General features: G+C 48.3%; 1 protein-coding gene across 1 annotated transcript in view; it reads left to right on the top strand.

Moving 5' to 3' along the window:
- The first annotated feature begins 8,243 nt into the window (after positions 1-8,243).
- The window catches only part of STK26 (serine/threonine kinase 26), a 35,335-nt gene continuing 28,504 nt past the window's right edge, over positions 8,244-15,074 (top strand). The window contains exons 1-3 of the mRNA XM_074147533.1: positions 8,244-8,295; positions 10,120-10,317; positions 10,699-10,823. Coding sequence (XP_074003634.1) covers positions 8,244-8,295; positions 10,120-10,317; positions 10,699-10,823 — 375 coding nt within the window. The remainder of the gene's footprint in view (positions 8,296-10,119; positions 10,318-10,698; positions 10,824-15,074) is intronic.

The following is a 15,074-nucleotide window of genomic DNA, read 5'->3' as shown; positions in this document are numbered from 1 at the left end:
AGGAAGATCAGGCTCTGGAGTGCACCCTTGACACATCTCCTGGGGATCCTTCCGCACTCTTTGGGCAGTTTATTTTGCTGTTGTTCCTCATTCACACATTGGGAGGGAGGGAACCACTGGTCCGTGTATTCAGCAGCTCGTTAACAGTGAATGGCAATAGGGTCTGTGACGCTTCCTCTTCCCTTCTTCTCTTTCTCACTCATATCCTCCATGTACTTTAACCTTTGTGGTGGCAGTTTCCTGGCCTGAGTGTGCCGTTCAACATCTGCTGGTAGAAGGTGGTACTGATCTAGGTTTTGCCATCCTTTATGTTTCACTGAAAAATACGCCCGCTTTCCTGGATGCCAAGGTGGTCGAGCACTAGCGCACGCAAAGGATGCCCCAACCACTGTGCATTGATAGATGTGCACAGGCCACACTGTCATCATTATGGCATTTACAGGCTCACCAGTAGCCTTGCTGGCCTTGATCCACATATTTGTCTGCCTGCCTTGTTAGCACAAGGGGTAAGTGTACGTAGCAGTTGGACCAGATAGAAGGGAGCTCCCGAAGCAGCCAGGAGAGATGTGTACTTATGAGTCATCTGCTCTTTGGTTGCTCCTAGTTGGCAGAAAAATGGCTCCGTACACACAGGGTTGTCCTGAAAATTTCTCTTCCTTGCTGCAGCCCCTGTCACTGAACCTGCTTAGATCCATGCTGGTGCCTTGGCCCTCACCCCTTCCCCCAGAGTGACCCCGGCCCTCACAGAGTTATATTTTACCTACAAGGCTCTGCCCGTACCAGTTTGATCATCGCAGAGCTGGGACTGAGAGTTCTCAACCCCATCGTCACCCCATTTGCCCCCCAGCTAGTCTCAGCCATGCTGGCAGCTGGGCTGGTCTGCAGCATTGCTTGAGGGTTCATTTCCTGGAAACAAGAATTGTGAAGGCAGGAAATTTTCCAGATCACCCTACTTACATATTCAAATGGAGATGAAAACCTAGCAGGATTTTCTGGTAGCCCTGTGTTTCCTTTTCATTTCTGTTATCTTTCGCTCTGTCTTGCTGTAAAACCCGCAAAACTCTGAATTGTCCTCACCTCAGCTTCTCAGCCCCCTCCCTTTCACTCTTACTGTCCTTTTTGGAGTCTTGAGCATCTCCTGATTTTTCTCTACACAGGAGCCACCATCTGTGATGTCTAGCAGCACAGCCAAAGCCAAGTGCTTGCTGTTCTTGTCAAGTGACAGCCCAACTGAGACACAGATGTTGAGCCTCATTTCCCACAACCCAGTGGCTTTTGGACATTTTTCTAAGAGACTTGTTCCATTCTCTCCTCTTGCTCAAGTTCCCTTTTAACAACCAACTCGACTTAGCATGTCTTTTCTGCAAACATCAATTCCCTTTTGAAGCTCTCAGTAAAGGCTCTGTTTGTCACTTAGTGGTCTGGGAGGAATTTGGGTAAATTGGGCCAGAGACAAAAATCTCTCTGTTCCCTCTCGCAGGAAGGTATCGGATCCTGCCTTTCACGGGGGTTTCTGCTCTGAGAAGGATCTCAGTAACAGTGGTGTTATCAGGCTGCCCCTTCACATTGATTCCTGGCTCAACCACATCCCATTCACTCGTTAAAAGGACTCATTGCCATGGTTACTAAGTTCCAGCTGGAGGCTCAGGTGGGTCTCCATGTGGTCCTGCCCCTACTAAGGCATTGTCATTAAGAGCAAAGGGTATACGTGACAAGTACAGAACTTGGGTCCACTGCCTGTGACGGTAATACTCTCCTGATGGTTAGAGCCCACTGTCCCGTTTGGACTTGGCTCGCTGTTGTGTCACAGCGCTGCCACTGCAGGGCCATGGGAATGCAAAGCTAGGAACGGGGAGCAGAGGGGTTTGCATTTAAAGCCCCGGCTTGGCCTTGCAGAAGCTGTAGGCAGAGGCAAAGACAACTGGTCTTTGCCTACTCTGACCACTCCTCAGGGAATTGCGTGTTGAGACCCACCAAACCCATGCACGAGCTCCAGGGGCAAGTGATTTTTCCACAGGTGCATCCCACTGTTTTCTTCCCTCTGCCTGCACTGGGGCAACTGGTAAGAAACTGTCCACGTGCTGGGGTGATAAGCGCATGCCCCAGCCCCATGGAAAGAACCGCGGTGCTGCCGCCTCTTCCGATCTGCCAGCATCGCTGCAGGGGCAGTGGATTTGTGAGCCGTATTCCTCCAAGGGAACTATGAAATTATTTCTGGCTTTGACCAAAGTTTTCTCTTCTGAGTGTCCCCATCTGTGCTCCCCACCGTGCCGTGACCGCTCCGCCAGCCTGTTTTCAGCAGGTACTGATAGCTGTGATGTGCCAGGAACCCTTGGACGGTTGCTGGCGCATTTTTCGAGCCCCGTTGCCACGATACCGAACGCACAGCAGATGTTTATTTCAACAGAGATGGCTTTGATTCCTTTTCAACTTTTCTCTCGAGCTGCCATCGTGTGTGAATACTTCTTCCCAGGAGCCAAGCGCTGTCAGGGTCCAACAGGCAGGCATTGCGGCTGCAGCCGGCGCAGAGGGGAATGGGGTTGACAGGCAAGTGGCAGGGTGGCACGAAGCAAGCTGGTGGCCCTGGCCACTCAGGGGAGGGATGGCTGAGGCTCTGGGGAGACTGGCTGAAGATGGGTGGGCATGCATGTGTCTGTGCACATGCACTTGTCTGTGTGCATGTACGCGCACGTTCGTTTTGGTGCTGAAAGCCTGGTGAGGCTGGGGAAAAGCAGTGTCCTGCTCACAGCCGGTGCTCCCAGGACTTCATTTCTCTGTTTCCACCCAGTTGCCTTCATCAAACCATCGCTGCCTTGCTGCAGACTCGGACCAGTGTGGCTGGGGGTTGAGCTGATGAGACCATCCTCTTCTTCAGAGCGTAAGCCAGGTACCAAAAAATATTGAAGATGTAGTAGAAAAGGCAAGGATATGCCTTTCTTTAGGACAGTAATTCCATGTGAGAACCGAGAAGAGATATTACTTCTTCCTGAAATTATTTTATTCTCTTTTCCTTTCCCCTTTCATTTCCTCCCTAGTTTTCGGGTTGGAATCTTTAAAAAATCATCTCGTTCTTTTCTCTTTTCTCTCTCTCCTTTAACCCAGCTTGTCTCTTTCTTTCTCCCCGCCCTTCTCTTGGTGGTGGCAGAATCGTGTACTGGGAGCAGCCTGTCCCAAACGCACCCTGCCCGGAGCCCTGTCCAGAGCTCCTTTGGAGCGGGTGCTTTATGAGTATAGGAGTTCCACCAGAACCAGCTTCTTGTTGCTGTTCCCTTATGTAGAAATGTTTTCAATTCTATAAATACTGTATGCATTTCACTAAAAAAATAAATAAATACAACAATTTTTTTTTTTTTTTTTTTTTAATGGCTCTGCAAAGACGCTGTGCTGGTGGGGGTGGCGTTTTGTTTGCCCACTGGCAGGGCCTCTCACTCACTTCCTTCACCCCTTCCACTGTTGTGAACAAACTATTTTTGGTGTTCCAAGAGCACAAGCTTTGCTGAAATTTTGGTTTCCTGCTAAGGGGAAAATTAGAGTAGGAAAGATTTATTTAAAAGAATAAAATGTATTTGCAAGCAGGGAGGAGACTATATGAGAACATTAATTTGAGATGATCAGTGTTCTGTAATGTTAAACTACTGAATTGGATATAATTACATATAAATATATATATGTGTGTGTATGGTTTATTTTACAGATGGAAGTGTAAGTGGAGTATATTTGTAATAAAGAGGTCAGAAACACAGCACTAACCCCATCTCACTCACATGGCAATATTGGAAGCACAGGACCACCCTACAGAAGACTAGCTTCTTTAAGCCAAATACTATATTGAAATAAAAAGTTCAGTATCAAGGATCTTTTTGTGACAAAGATGGAAAGTTTGCCCTTGTCAGTCCATGTAATTTATCATAATCCTTAGTGACGTAGTGACTCACCGTTCACCACACTGGTACAATACACATTAGCACTGTTAGCTTAGTACCTGCATAAAGACAACTTACTGATTTTTTTTTTCCTGTTATGGAGAATTAAAGATTATGTCAAGGAAGGACTCCCAGGGAAGAAATGAAAGCCTTCTGCAGACTTATCTAGTACCACGGGTACAAGTCTACTTGTCCCGCTAGCACGGCAGGGCGGTTCCTCCCATCTCAGGTGGGTACTGCTTGCCCAGATGTTGACCCTCCAGGTTGAAACTCCCAACATGAGCGCAACCCGACCGTGCCAGAACAAAGCCAGCTCATCTCCAGCTGGAGCCAATGGCAGAGGCTTGGGGAAGCGCCTGAGAATGGAGCAAACAAGGGCCCTTGCCTGGGGGGATTTGCAGCTCACGTACTTCCTCAACAAGAGGTGCTAGTTTTATAAACAGTATTTCCCAATGTTGTTGGTTTTCTTCTTCCACTAGATTGCCCAGTCACTTTTGGCCTGTAGCAAGGAGTTCACCAGCTTAACTATACCCTGTGTGAAGAAGTGCCTACTTTTGTTTGTTTTGAACTTGGCACCTGCTTGTTTGATTTAATGATCCTTGGCCCTTGCATTGAAGGAGATGGTGAACCGGCGTCCCTCACCCACCTTTTCCATCCTAGGCATTTACCTCAGCCTGATTATTTTCCTTAAAAGTGCAGGAAGTGTCAATTAAAAAATAGTTCTGCCATTTCTAAGAAGATTGCAGGAAGATACATCCTTTTGCCCTGCTAAAATACATCATAGAATCATAGAATGGTTAGAGTTGGAAGGGACCTTAAAGATCATCTAGTTCCAACCCCCCTGCCGTGGGCAGGGACACCTCCCACCAGACCAGGTTGCTCAAAGCCCCATCCAGCCTGGCCTTGAACCCCTCCAGGGATGGGGCAGCCACAACTTCCCTGGGCAACCTGGGCCAGTGCCTCACCACCCTCACAGGAAAGAACTTCCTCCTAATATCTAATCTAAATCTCCCCTCTTCCAATTTAAAACCATTCCCCCTTGTCCTGTCACTACACTTCCTGACAAAGAGTCCCTCTCCGGCTCTCCTGTAGGCGCCCTTCAGATATTGGAAGACTGCTGTGAGGTCTCCCCAGAGCCTTCTCTTCTCCAGAGAATTTTGCCCCCTTGCTTTTGAGGGAGGTTGTGGAATGTGGTAAAGCCATTATCCTTGTGGCAAGAGCGTGCCATTGTCTCCTGGAGAAAATGGAGTTGGCCATGTTATGTGACAATCTCCATTTGCGAACACTGGCAGACTCTGGCAGCTGAATTCCCTAAATAATCCATTTGTGCGGAAGGAGCTCCTTGCGCTCCCTCCCACAGAATAACTCGGCTGTCTCCTCTAGGGGAACCCAGGGCTGCAGAAGGCTTTTGCCAGTCAATTCTCCTGGTGGCATGGGGCTGCTGTTACCATGCTGGGACCAAGGGGAACCTCTGCTTTATGTCCTGGCACTCAGCTGCATGCGCGCAGGCTGGAGGCAGCCACACCAGGTCACGGAGGCAACAGGGAAGGTCGGATGCTGCAGGAGCTGGAGAATGAGAGGAGGCAAAGAGGATGGATATAGGGCATGGAAAGGAAAGTGCTGGGCAGAAGCGGGTGGACTGTCATACTGCTTCTAGTCCAGCTGCACGGGTTTACGATTTTAAACGATTAACTAGATACAGAAACATGAAATTTGTAATATGAGATTGACAAGAGCTACAGCTATCTCCCCTGTTAATGAGTACCAGCAGCTTCTGGTGGCAGTGCTGGAAATTCTGCAGCTGCTGAATAAGTCGTCTCTAAGACAAAGTGATTTCCCTAATGCCCATGAATCAGAGATTGATTTATGTCAAAGAACCGAGAAATTATAGCCTTGCAAAACCATTTTCATTCTTCTTTTTACATCTCTGGTGTTCTCATTCATAAAATAAATATGCAGCCCTTTCTTCCCGATCCCAGTCAACTTTTAACCTCCACAACATCTTTGGCAAGGTGTTTCAAATGTAAAAAATTGAAAGGCATTGGATTTTACCATTTTGGGATGCCATATTCCACATTTATGGGATGACCCATTAGCTGTGCTGTTTGTATTGATAGAAAGGTGCAAGGAGGAGAACTGTGGATCATCACCACGAGCCCGAGCCAGCGCTGCACCGGCCAGCTGAACTTTGCAAAGGCACTAGAGGGTTTAAGATACCCAGATCCACCCTGATACATGGAAACTGGGTATCCCATTTCCTAGACAGATGTGTGAGTCTGGTGGAGTCTTTCCTCGTGGTGAGTTTGCATCAGCTCTGCTGGAACCAAAGCAGATACCTGCTCCCTCCCTCAGCCCAGCGAATCACTGTGAGGAGTCCCCAGAGTCCACAGGTGTAAGATGCAGTATTTTTCTGTTTAGCAGTGTAAGTAATTACATTTCCTTCATTTACGTTTGGAAGCTTGAGAGAAGTTTCTACCACTTTTTGTGGTAGGTCTAAACCAGCTAACACGGCACAGGCACTCTTAAAGAGCCCAGTGTTTTTATTAGCTCCCTGCAGACTTCTGATGTAAAAATAATTATATTTTCACACCGGCAACACAAAAATAGTAGTTAAACACATGAAACAGTAGAAGGTCTGACTTCGGTCACATCGCTACTGCGAGGCCCTGTGAGCTGTCCTAAATGAATTGTAGACCTGTTTTAAGTCTTTGAAAACAGCAGCAACTGGTATTTACCAGGCGGGATGCGAGGGGGCAGGGAAGGTCTTCCATAGGGCAGTATCAGCAATTGACCATCTGACTTTCTTAATGCACAAATTAGAACTTGCTAATTACAGAGTGGCATACAATATTACAAGTCTTTTCTTAGTTGTTATGGTGCCAGCCTACCTCACTGCACAGCCTGGCTCGATGATTCAGGTGTTACGTGACCGGCTGATTACTTAAGATTCCCTGACAGATCTTCCTCCCTGGCGTCGCTCTCCGTATCATCCCAGGGCTTTCTGAGCGAGGATGGCAGAAACAAGTCTTGCCTTTTCGCTGAACGTTTTGCTTAGTGTTGTCCCTGCAGTTCTCTTGGCCAATCTGCCATGGGTGGGAGAAAGATAACTACAGATACAATCACCAGGGAGAACACCACATCACACACATAGCAATTGCCCTGCTCTTACTATTTAAATAAATCTATTGCAGTCCATGCTGCATGCAAGTCAAAAATGCATAAAAGGCCAAAAATCTCAGTATATGGCCCCAAAGCAGGAAGTGTGGATTGGCAATGAGTACTCTCTCTGCTACAAAGTAAACAGGTGCCTCCAAGAGGAAATATGTGAGGGAAGAGTATAAAATCCAGACAAGGCTGAGATAACCAGTTAGCGGGATTCTGGGGAGATAACTCAAGGTAACGAAGGGATAGAGAAAGAAAAGCAGAGCCTCAGAGCCAGAAGAGGAACAAAGGGATGGTAATGCATTACCAGCAGGAAATAAAAATCCTCCAATTTCATCTGTCAGGATTTTTTCAGGGGCCGTGTTCTGAAGATTATTAAGAGGTAAGAGGAGAAGCAATTTAGCTATGTTTGAGCAGAACAAACCAGGCAGGACCGAGAAGTTCCATGAGTGGATGTTAATTCATTTATTTACTGAACCACTGTACACAATTAAGAAAGCTTTTTGTCAGTAGAAATCTCCCTTTCTTCCCAAATGTTTATTTACAAAAAATATTTTAAAATTTAAGTATACAGTATAAACTTTCCAAAAATACTTACCTTAAATATCCCATCCATTAAAATCATCTCCTTATAGGTAACTTAGACGTATAACTATCACGTAGAAGCCTTTTAAAGCTGTGAGAAACCAGCATTTAAAAAAATGTTATTTTTTTAAAAGGTGCAGAAGAAAGTAAATATTTTAATAACAGGGAAGGTTCAACAAACTGGCAAGTTGGAAAAAAAAATATTCCAGTGTGAGCCACTGTCACAGATGTTAGTCTGTCCTTAACTAACATCACTGTGAGTTTGTTTTTTGGTTCAAACCACAGTGAGTTAAGGACGGAAAGACTGCCTAACTTTCAAATTCTTGGCTTTCGCCTGCTTTAGCACAACTTTACCTTAAACAGAGGTGTTTTGTGCTCCTTGCCACAGCGCAGTACTTCTCTGAGTCCTAAGGGAGGGAGACCGCCTTCCATCACATCCTTTCCGAAGGGACCCACCCTCTGAACAGGGCAGCTGCAATATGGCCAACAATCCAACATCTCCAGCTTACCTTAATGTTTTCCTGGCTTTTAGACCCATAAACCTGTGAATTTGAGAGAAGTCCCTGCATACCCATGAGGATATTTGTGGCGGGCCCACGTGATTTCTACGTTCTTGCTCAGAAGGGTGAGGGGAAGACCAGTGTGATAAAAGATGTCATTTTTAGCTTTAGCTGGCAAAACTTTCATGTCCAGGAACGTGAATCACACACATGAATAGGTGACTCATGGCCGAATGGGAAAAATGTCACACTGTTATTTCCTCCTCCCCAGGCCCTGGCAGATCGCGTGGGGCAGCCCGCCGGGGAGGAAGGTAGCGGTGGGGGACAGCAGCGTGGGTCAGGGGGGGTCCCATGCCAGTTGGGACAGGGCAGGTGGGGAGCTGGTCCGGGTGGGGGGGTGGTGGTGGTTAATCCTCCAACCACCCCAAACCGGGAGCTGAACCCCCATAGCCGCATGGGACTTGCCCACACGTCTGGCTGCCAGGAGCACCCTGAGATGAGCGGGCACCCCCTCTTTGTGTGCAAAAGCCAGTAAACCCCATCAAATAGCCACTTGGGTTGCCTGTGACTACGTGCCTCCAAGCTGCGGGAGCCTGAGCTGTCGTGGTGGCTGCATGTTTGGGGGTACAAGGAGCTGAGGCTGTGTATCTGGATGAGGGGAAGGCTGTGGATATTATCTACCTGGGCTTTCAAAATGCATTCGACACTGTTCCCCATAGAATTCTAGTGGAAAAACTAGCTGCACATGGCCTTTGCATGGCATACGATCTGCTGGATCAAGCACTGGCTGTCTGGACAGTCCCAAAGAGTGGTGCTCAATGGAGTTAAATCCAGCTGGCGGCCGGTCACAAGTGGTGTTCCTCAGGGCTCAGTGTTGGGACCATTTCTGTTTAACATCTTCATTGACAATCTTCATAAGGACATAGAGTGTATCGTCTGTAAGTTCGCAGATGACACCAAGTTAAGCGGGAGTGTTGATCTGCGTGAGGACAGGGAGGCTTTACAGAGAGACTTAGATAGGTTGGATGGATGGGCCAACGTTAATGGCATGAGCTTCAACAAGACCAAGTGCCAGGTCCTGCACTTGGGCCACACCAACCCCACACGTCGGTACAGGCTTGGGGAAGTGTGGCTGGAGCTGCCAGACGGAAAAGGACTTGGGGGTTCTAATTGACAAGCGGCTGAATATGAGCCGGCAGTGTGCCCAGGTGGCCAAGATGGCATCCTGGCTTGTATTAGAAATAGCGTGACCAGCAGAAGTAGGGAGGTGATTGTCCCCCTGTACTCAGCACTGGTGAGGCCACACCTGGAGTATTGTGTCCAGTTTTGGGCACCTCAATCCAAGAGAGATATGGAGGTGCTGGAGCGGGTGCAGAGGAGGGCAACGAAGCTGGGGAAGGGCCTGGAAAACAAATCAGATGAAGAGTGGTTGAAGGAGCTGGGACTTTTAGTATGAGGAAGAGGAGGCTGAGGGGAGACCTCATCACTCTCTACAACTACTTGAAAGGACATTGTAGGGAGGTTGGTGCTGGTCTCTTCTCACAAGCAAATAGCGATAGAACACGAGGGAATGGATTCAAGCTGCAACAGGGTAGGTTTAGACTGGACATTAGGAAGCAATTCTTCACAGTAAGAGTGGTCAGACACTGGAAGGGGCTGCCCAGGGAGGTGGTTGAGTCACCATCCTTGGATGAGTTTAAGAGTTGCTTAGATGTGGTGTTGGGGGATATGGTGTAGGGAAGAACTTTGTAGAGTAGGGTAGATGGTTGGACTCGATGATCCCAGGGGTCTTTTCCAACCTAGATGATTCCATGGTTCTATGATCTGGGGGTGGAGGGGTACAGTTGCCGTGAGAGCGAGTGGGGTCGGACAGGGCCCTGCGACAGCTCCTCCGAGGGGGACAGCCCGGTGTGGCACCGTACCCGCGGCCCCTGGCCGGTGTGATACAGCCCGAGGGACGCCTGGCGCCGCGCAACCTGGCGGGCGGCGCCGTCCCCGAGCCCGTCCCGGCGCTGAGGGGCCGCGGGCGCTGAAGGGCCGCCGCGCCTCCCTCCGTGCCCGCTCTCTGCCCGAGGAGGCGGAGGCAGCTGACGCCGCGGCCCCGTGCGGCGGCGGCGGTGGCGGCGGCGGCGGCTCCGCCCCGCCAGGCCGGAGCTGAGACGGAAGAAGCCGCCGCCGCACAGCAGTCGCCCGCCTCCTGCCGGAGCCCGACATGGCGCTCTGAGCCCAGCCCCGGCCGTGCCCAGAGCCGCCACCCCGCGGGGAGCCCCGAGCAGCCGCCCCCGCGCCGGGACCAGGACCGGGGAGGGGGGAGCATGGGCAGGGCCGCCGCTGGGTGCCCAGCGGGCATGGGAGAGAGGCGCTAGGGACCCCCCTTACCGCCCGCGTCGCGCAGCTCGGCCCCAGCCCCGCGGCCGCGAGGTGAGCCGGCGGCGGGCGGGGGCTGCCGGGCAGGGCGGGCCGCGGGGAGGGAAGGAGGGAGCGCGGCCCAGCGCTAAAGCCGCCTCCCCGCCGCTTTGTCCTTCTAGGCCCCGCCGCCGCCACCGCCGCCCAGGAGCAGGGAGGCCGAGAGAGGGGAACAGCGGGCGGCGCCCGGCCGCCGCAGCCCGCCATGGCTCACTCGCCGGTGGCGGTGCAAGTGCCCGGCATGCAGGTGAGCTCCGCGCTGCGCCGGCCCCAAAATGGAGGCGAGGGGCCCGGGCTCGGCCCCGGGGCCCGGCTCCGGAAGCGGCGCTTGCGGCCCCAGCGGGGGGAGACGCACGGCGGGGTGCGGGGTAGGCGAAGCGGGGCGGGCGGCGCGGCCTGGCCTGGCCGCCGGGGGTCGGCGGGAAGGCCTCGCTCGGCCTAGGGAGCCGACGAGCCCTTGTCCAGCGAAGCGGTGTGTGTGGGGGAAGTCGAAGGTAACGGGAGGCCCTGGAGGGGCCCCGCTCCCTCGGCGTGCCCCGGGGGGCCGCGTACCTGCAGCCAGCCCCTCGCAAGCCGAAGGTTTCCCCTCCCTCCCTCCCTTCCCCCTTTGTTCCGGCTTGGCCGCTCTGCATCCAGGAGCACGTAAGAGCTCCTAAAACTGATTAAAGGCGAAATGAAGTTAATGGCAGGGTGCGTGGGTGTGCTGTAAATGACATATCGGGCTCGCTGGCAAGCGTGCCTCCTTGCAGGGCTTCCCCACCGACCTGCGCCTGGCGCTGGGCCTCCGGCAGGGCTTCTCCCAGCACCTTGCGATTAGTGGAAGGGTAGTAAAGGCGAGCTCCGATTAATGACGGGGTGGTAAAGGCGAGCTCCGGTGGTGAGGCAGCGCAGCGGCCAGCCTGCTGCGGGAAGCCGTCAGCTGTCAGAAACCTCTCCTTGGCTGGGGATGAGGCCTGGTGTCATTTCTCCATGGTGGGGTTGTACCCGCTGGGAAGACAAACAAGCTCATATGTTGCTGATTTTCATAGGAAAGGTGGAATACCTCTGACTCTTCATACTTACTCCACTGGACAGTCCAATACAAGTTTGGTCAGAGGTCTTTATCAAATGTAAAGGAGCTGAGGACCAAACTCATTTCAGTGTTGATTGTTGCTTGACAGGCACTGGCAGCCCAGTCGGTGTTTTGCATTTTCTTTTAACTTCTGGGATATTCATGCCAGTATAATGTTGGAAGTTTTTTCAGTTCAAATAACGTAGAAGCCTTTATGATACGTCCCTGTGTATGCAGGGTATACAGTAAAGAGTTCGGGAAGTTTCAGAACAGGAGGATAAAATTTCTCTTGGTCAGGTGTCTTTATCATTTTTAGAAAGTGAAGAATTGACATATAAGCAGCATTTATATGTTAATTTAGGCCAGCTACAATACCGAGGTTTGGTTTACCTTTCTGATTTCGAATAATTTGCGGGCTTTCTGAAATCAGTCAAATTTTGGTCATCCGGTGACTTTTTGTTGATATAAGAGGACATAAACTACATTTTTGCAGCCTCCTTGGTTCGGTTAATATGTCAGGGTTACTGTTGTCATGGTGCATCCTAAAGAAATTTTGTGATAAAAGATTTAGAGGCTTTAGCCTGAGCTGCTTCTTTTTTTTTTTTTTTTTTTTTTTTAGTGTGTGTTTGTATTTGGAGACTTCTATTTCAAAATCTAAGTCTGTCAGTTTCTTATTTTTATATCTGCTTAGTGTATTGCTGTCCTATTTTTCATTAGCTACCTTGTCCTCACAGAAGGACCTTGAAATTATTTAGAGTCCTGTGTTCTGTTGTTAAACCAATAAACTTCATGTAATAGCATACTTAGTTCCACTAGTTGTTAGTTTAACCCAGACCCCTTAACAAATATCTGTAGGTTTAAAGGATTTTTTCAACTGTTAATTCTGTGTAGCTGTACATACCTAAAATATATTTTTCCCTTGGTGACTTTTTTTGGTGATGACTATTGCACAAGTCCTGAAAGTCTTAGAATACAAAGAAATAGGATTTGGTGCAAAACTATTCTGCTCACTCTTCTTTTAGAAGGGTCATAGTACAGTTTGGTTTTTAATTAAAAAAAAAAGAGAAACAACAAAGCAACAAACCACCAAAGCTGTTTTAGATGAGTGTGGTAGTCTGAGGTATAAGAGTTGCTTCTTTTGTTGTTTTTTTAACCTATCTGAACTATTCAGTCAGGATCATCCAAGGATGATAAAAGTGTCCCTGTTCCTGCTTAGTGTTAAAGTAAACACACGGTGATCGACTGAAGACGGAATAAACAGGTTCTTCTGTGATGGAAGAAGATCTAATAGTTAAGTTAAAACTGTCACTGTGGGAAAGTGCCTGTACTGTCAAACCCTTTGTTGTGTGGTCTGTGTTGAGGGAAGCATTTTATTGAATATAACAGTTGGAAACTGAATTTGTCAGAGAACGTGTTACAGGTTTCAAGTCTTCAGTTTCATTGTGATTTGTACTTTCCCTCCCATTTCATTATACAAAAAAAAAAAGTATCAACAAAAATCCGGAAATAATGTATTATATATTAACCATACTTCAAAAAGATGACTTTGACCGTTTATCACCAAAGTATAACATTTTTGACTGTTTTAAGATCTTTCGTCCTATGAAGAGTCAGGTTTCCTTTAAAACAAATCTAAACATGGAAAATTACAGAAAGTCACAAAGAGTTATTTCAGTGAACTCGGAGTCTGACTTTCAGTACCCTGGCAACAATGGAAGACCCAGAGGTAGTATTACCTGCTGCCCTTATGAGTAGTTAGAGAACCATTTGTTTATCTAGTGGTTGTGTTCTCTTTAACCTGTCTTGTGTCCCTAACAGACCAAATTTTATACCTAACAATTTTTGCCTGTGCAAGCAACTCCCTAAACACATTCGTTTCCCTCAGTCCTTAGGAAGGCTGTACTTGATACAATTGTACGATGTTAACTTACTCAGCTGCCAAACTTCTAAGCCCATTCAATAAAATCAAAGTACTTGTTGAATGTGTGAAATGATTGCTCTGAAGTTGAGCACGATACTCCAAATTATGACACTTTATACAGAATCCAAGACTAGAAGGAAGAATGAAAGGTTGATGGAGCTATGTGAGCACAATTAAGGTGCCCAGGTTACACGAGGCACAGTTTGCAATGAGTTTGAATGTCAGGCTGGAATTTTTATTCAGTAGTGTCAGTGTAAATTTGTTCTTTTTTCTAATGGGATAAAAATATTCGAACTAGTTCTTTGTCTGCAATGCTCTGGTATCTCATGGTGAGAAACTTGTCCACTGGCACTGTCTTCAAGGAATCCAGTTGAACTCATACAGAGCATTTCTGGATGTGGCTTGCAAGAGAGATGTTAGAGCCTACCCGTGTCTTTTACCAAGCCAGGGCCTGTACTGAAAATAAAGTACAGAAAACAGAGCTGGAGTGAAGGTATCAGAGCCCTTATTAGTAGTCCTGCACTACTGCTTTTCTCCTGCCCTGCAGGCAGGATGCAGTTTATGCAGGGTTATGTTTGTTTCAAGTGATCAGAGGGTTTAAAGTATGTCAGTCATTTCAGAATGATGCGCTTCTCATTAACTTACAGTATTGGCAACATCCCATACAGTACTCCAAAACTGCTTCACAAATGAAGGAGGCTGGAAACTGTTAAACTTAAAGGTGAGTAACAATTAGCCTTTGAGTGGACAGCGAGGAAATCCATCTGTCAGCATGCTCAATTTCCAAACTAGACTGTAAACTTCAGCAATGGAGCATCACTCACGTAATAAATACCTTTTTTAGCTGGTAGTTTTTATGTCTAAACTTTCCCTTTTCCTATTCTAATTTGTTGTGCAAAACCTTAAGTCTGCAAAATACTCATTGGTTAACTGATGGAAATGTTGATTCTTCTCATTTGCATTTCTTCTTGTCACTATGCGCATCTTTGGAACCTGGTTTGGGGCTTTATTTCTCTTCATCTCTGTTATGCTACTCATCTAAACACTTTTTGTTTCCTTATTCATGGCTTTGTTGATAACTCCTGATCCTGTACGGCAGTAGTCTTGAGTGCAGCCAGAAAGGTTGTTTAGCCCTGATCTCCATCTGTTTTTATTGGCATTCAGACTATCTTGCAATAAAAAAGCCTAACTTCCTCTAAAAGCAGAGCACTAGCAGCATGTGAGCTGTCGGCTGGTGCGCTCTGATTCACAATTGAAGGATTGCGTGATTAAATGCAAACTGGGATGTCAAGGTGAGCTTTGCTCCCGGTGCTGCTGGTCACCAGACTGGCTGTAAGGCACTGCTCGCCAAACAAGCAGGGCCTGGCCGCTGGAGAGTCTTCTACCTGCAGGATGCTTGGAGGCACATCAGCTAGAGTCCAGTTATTGGATGATGTATATAGAAAGGTTAAAGGAAAGGGAGCATTTAATTTTGGAAGTGGTCTTTTTCATAGACCAAGAAAAAATGCATTTTCTCTTAAATCAGT

The sequence above is a fragment of the Numenius arquata genome, chromosome 5 (genome assembly GCF_964106895.1).
Source record: "Numenius arquata chromosome 5, bNumArq3.hap1.1, whole genome shotgun sequence".
Lineage (NCBI taxonomy): Eukaryota > Metazoa > Chordata > Aves > Charadriiformes > Scolopacidae > Numenius > Numenius arquata.
Note: the sequence above shows the minus strand (reverse complement) of the source record. Positions and strands in the feature narration are given on the sequence as shown.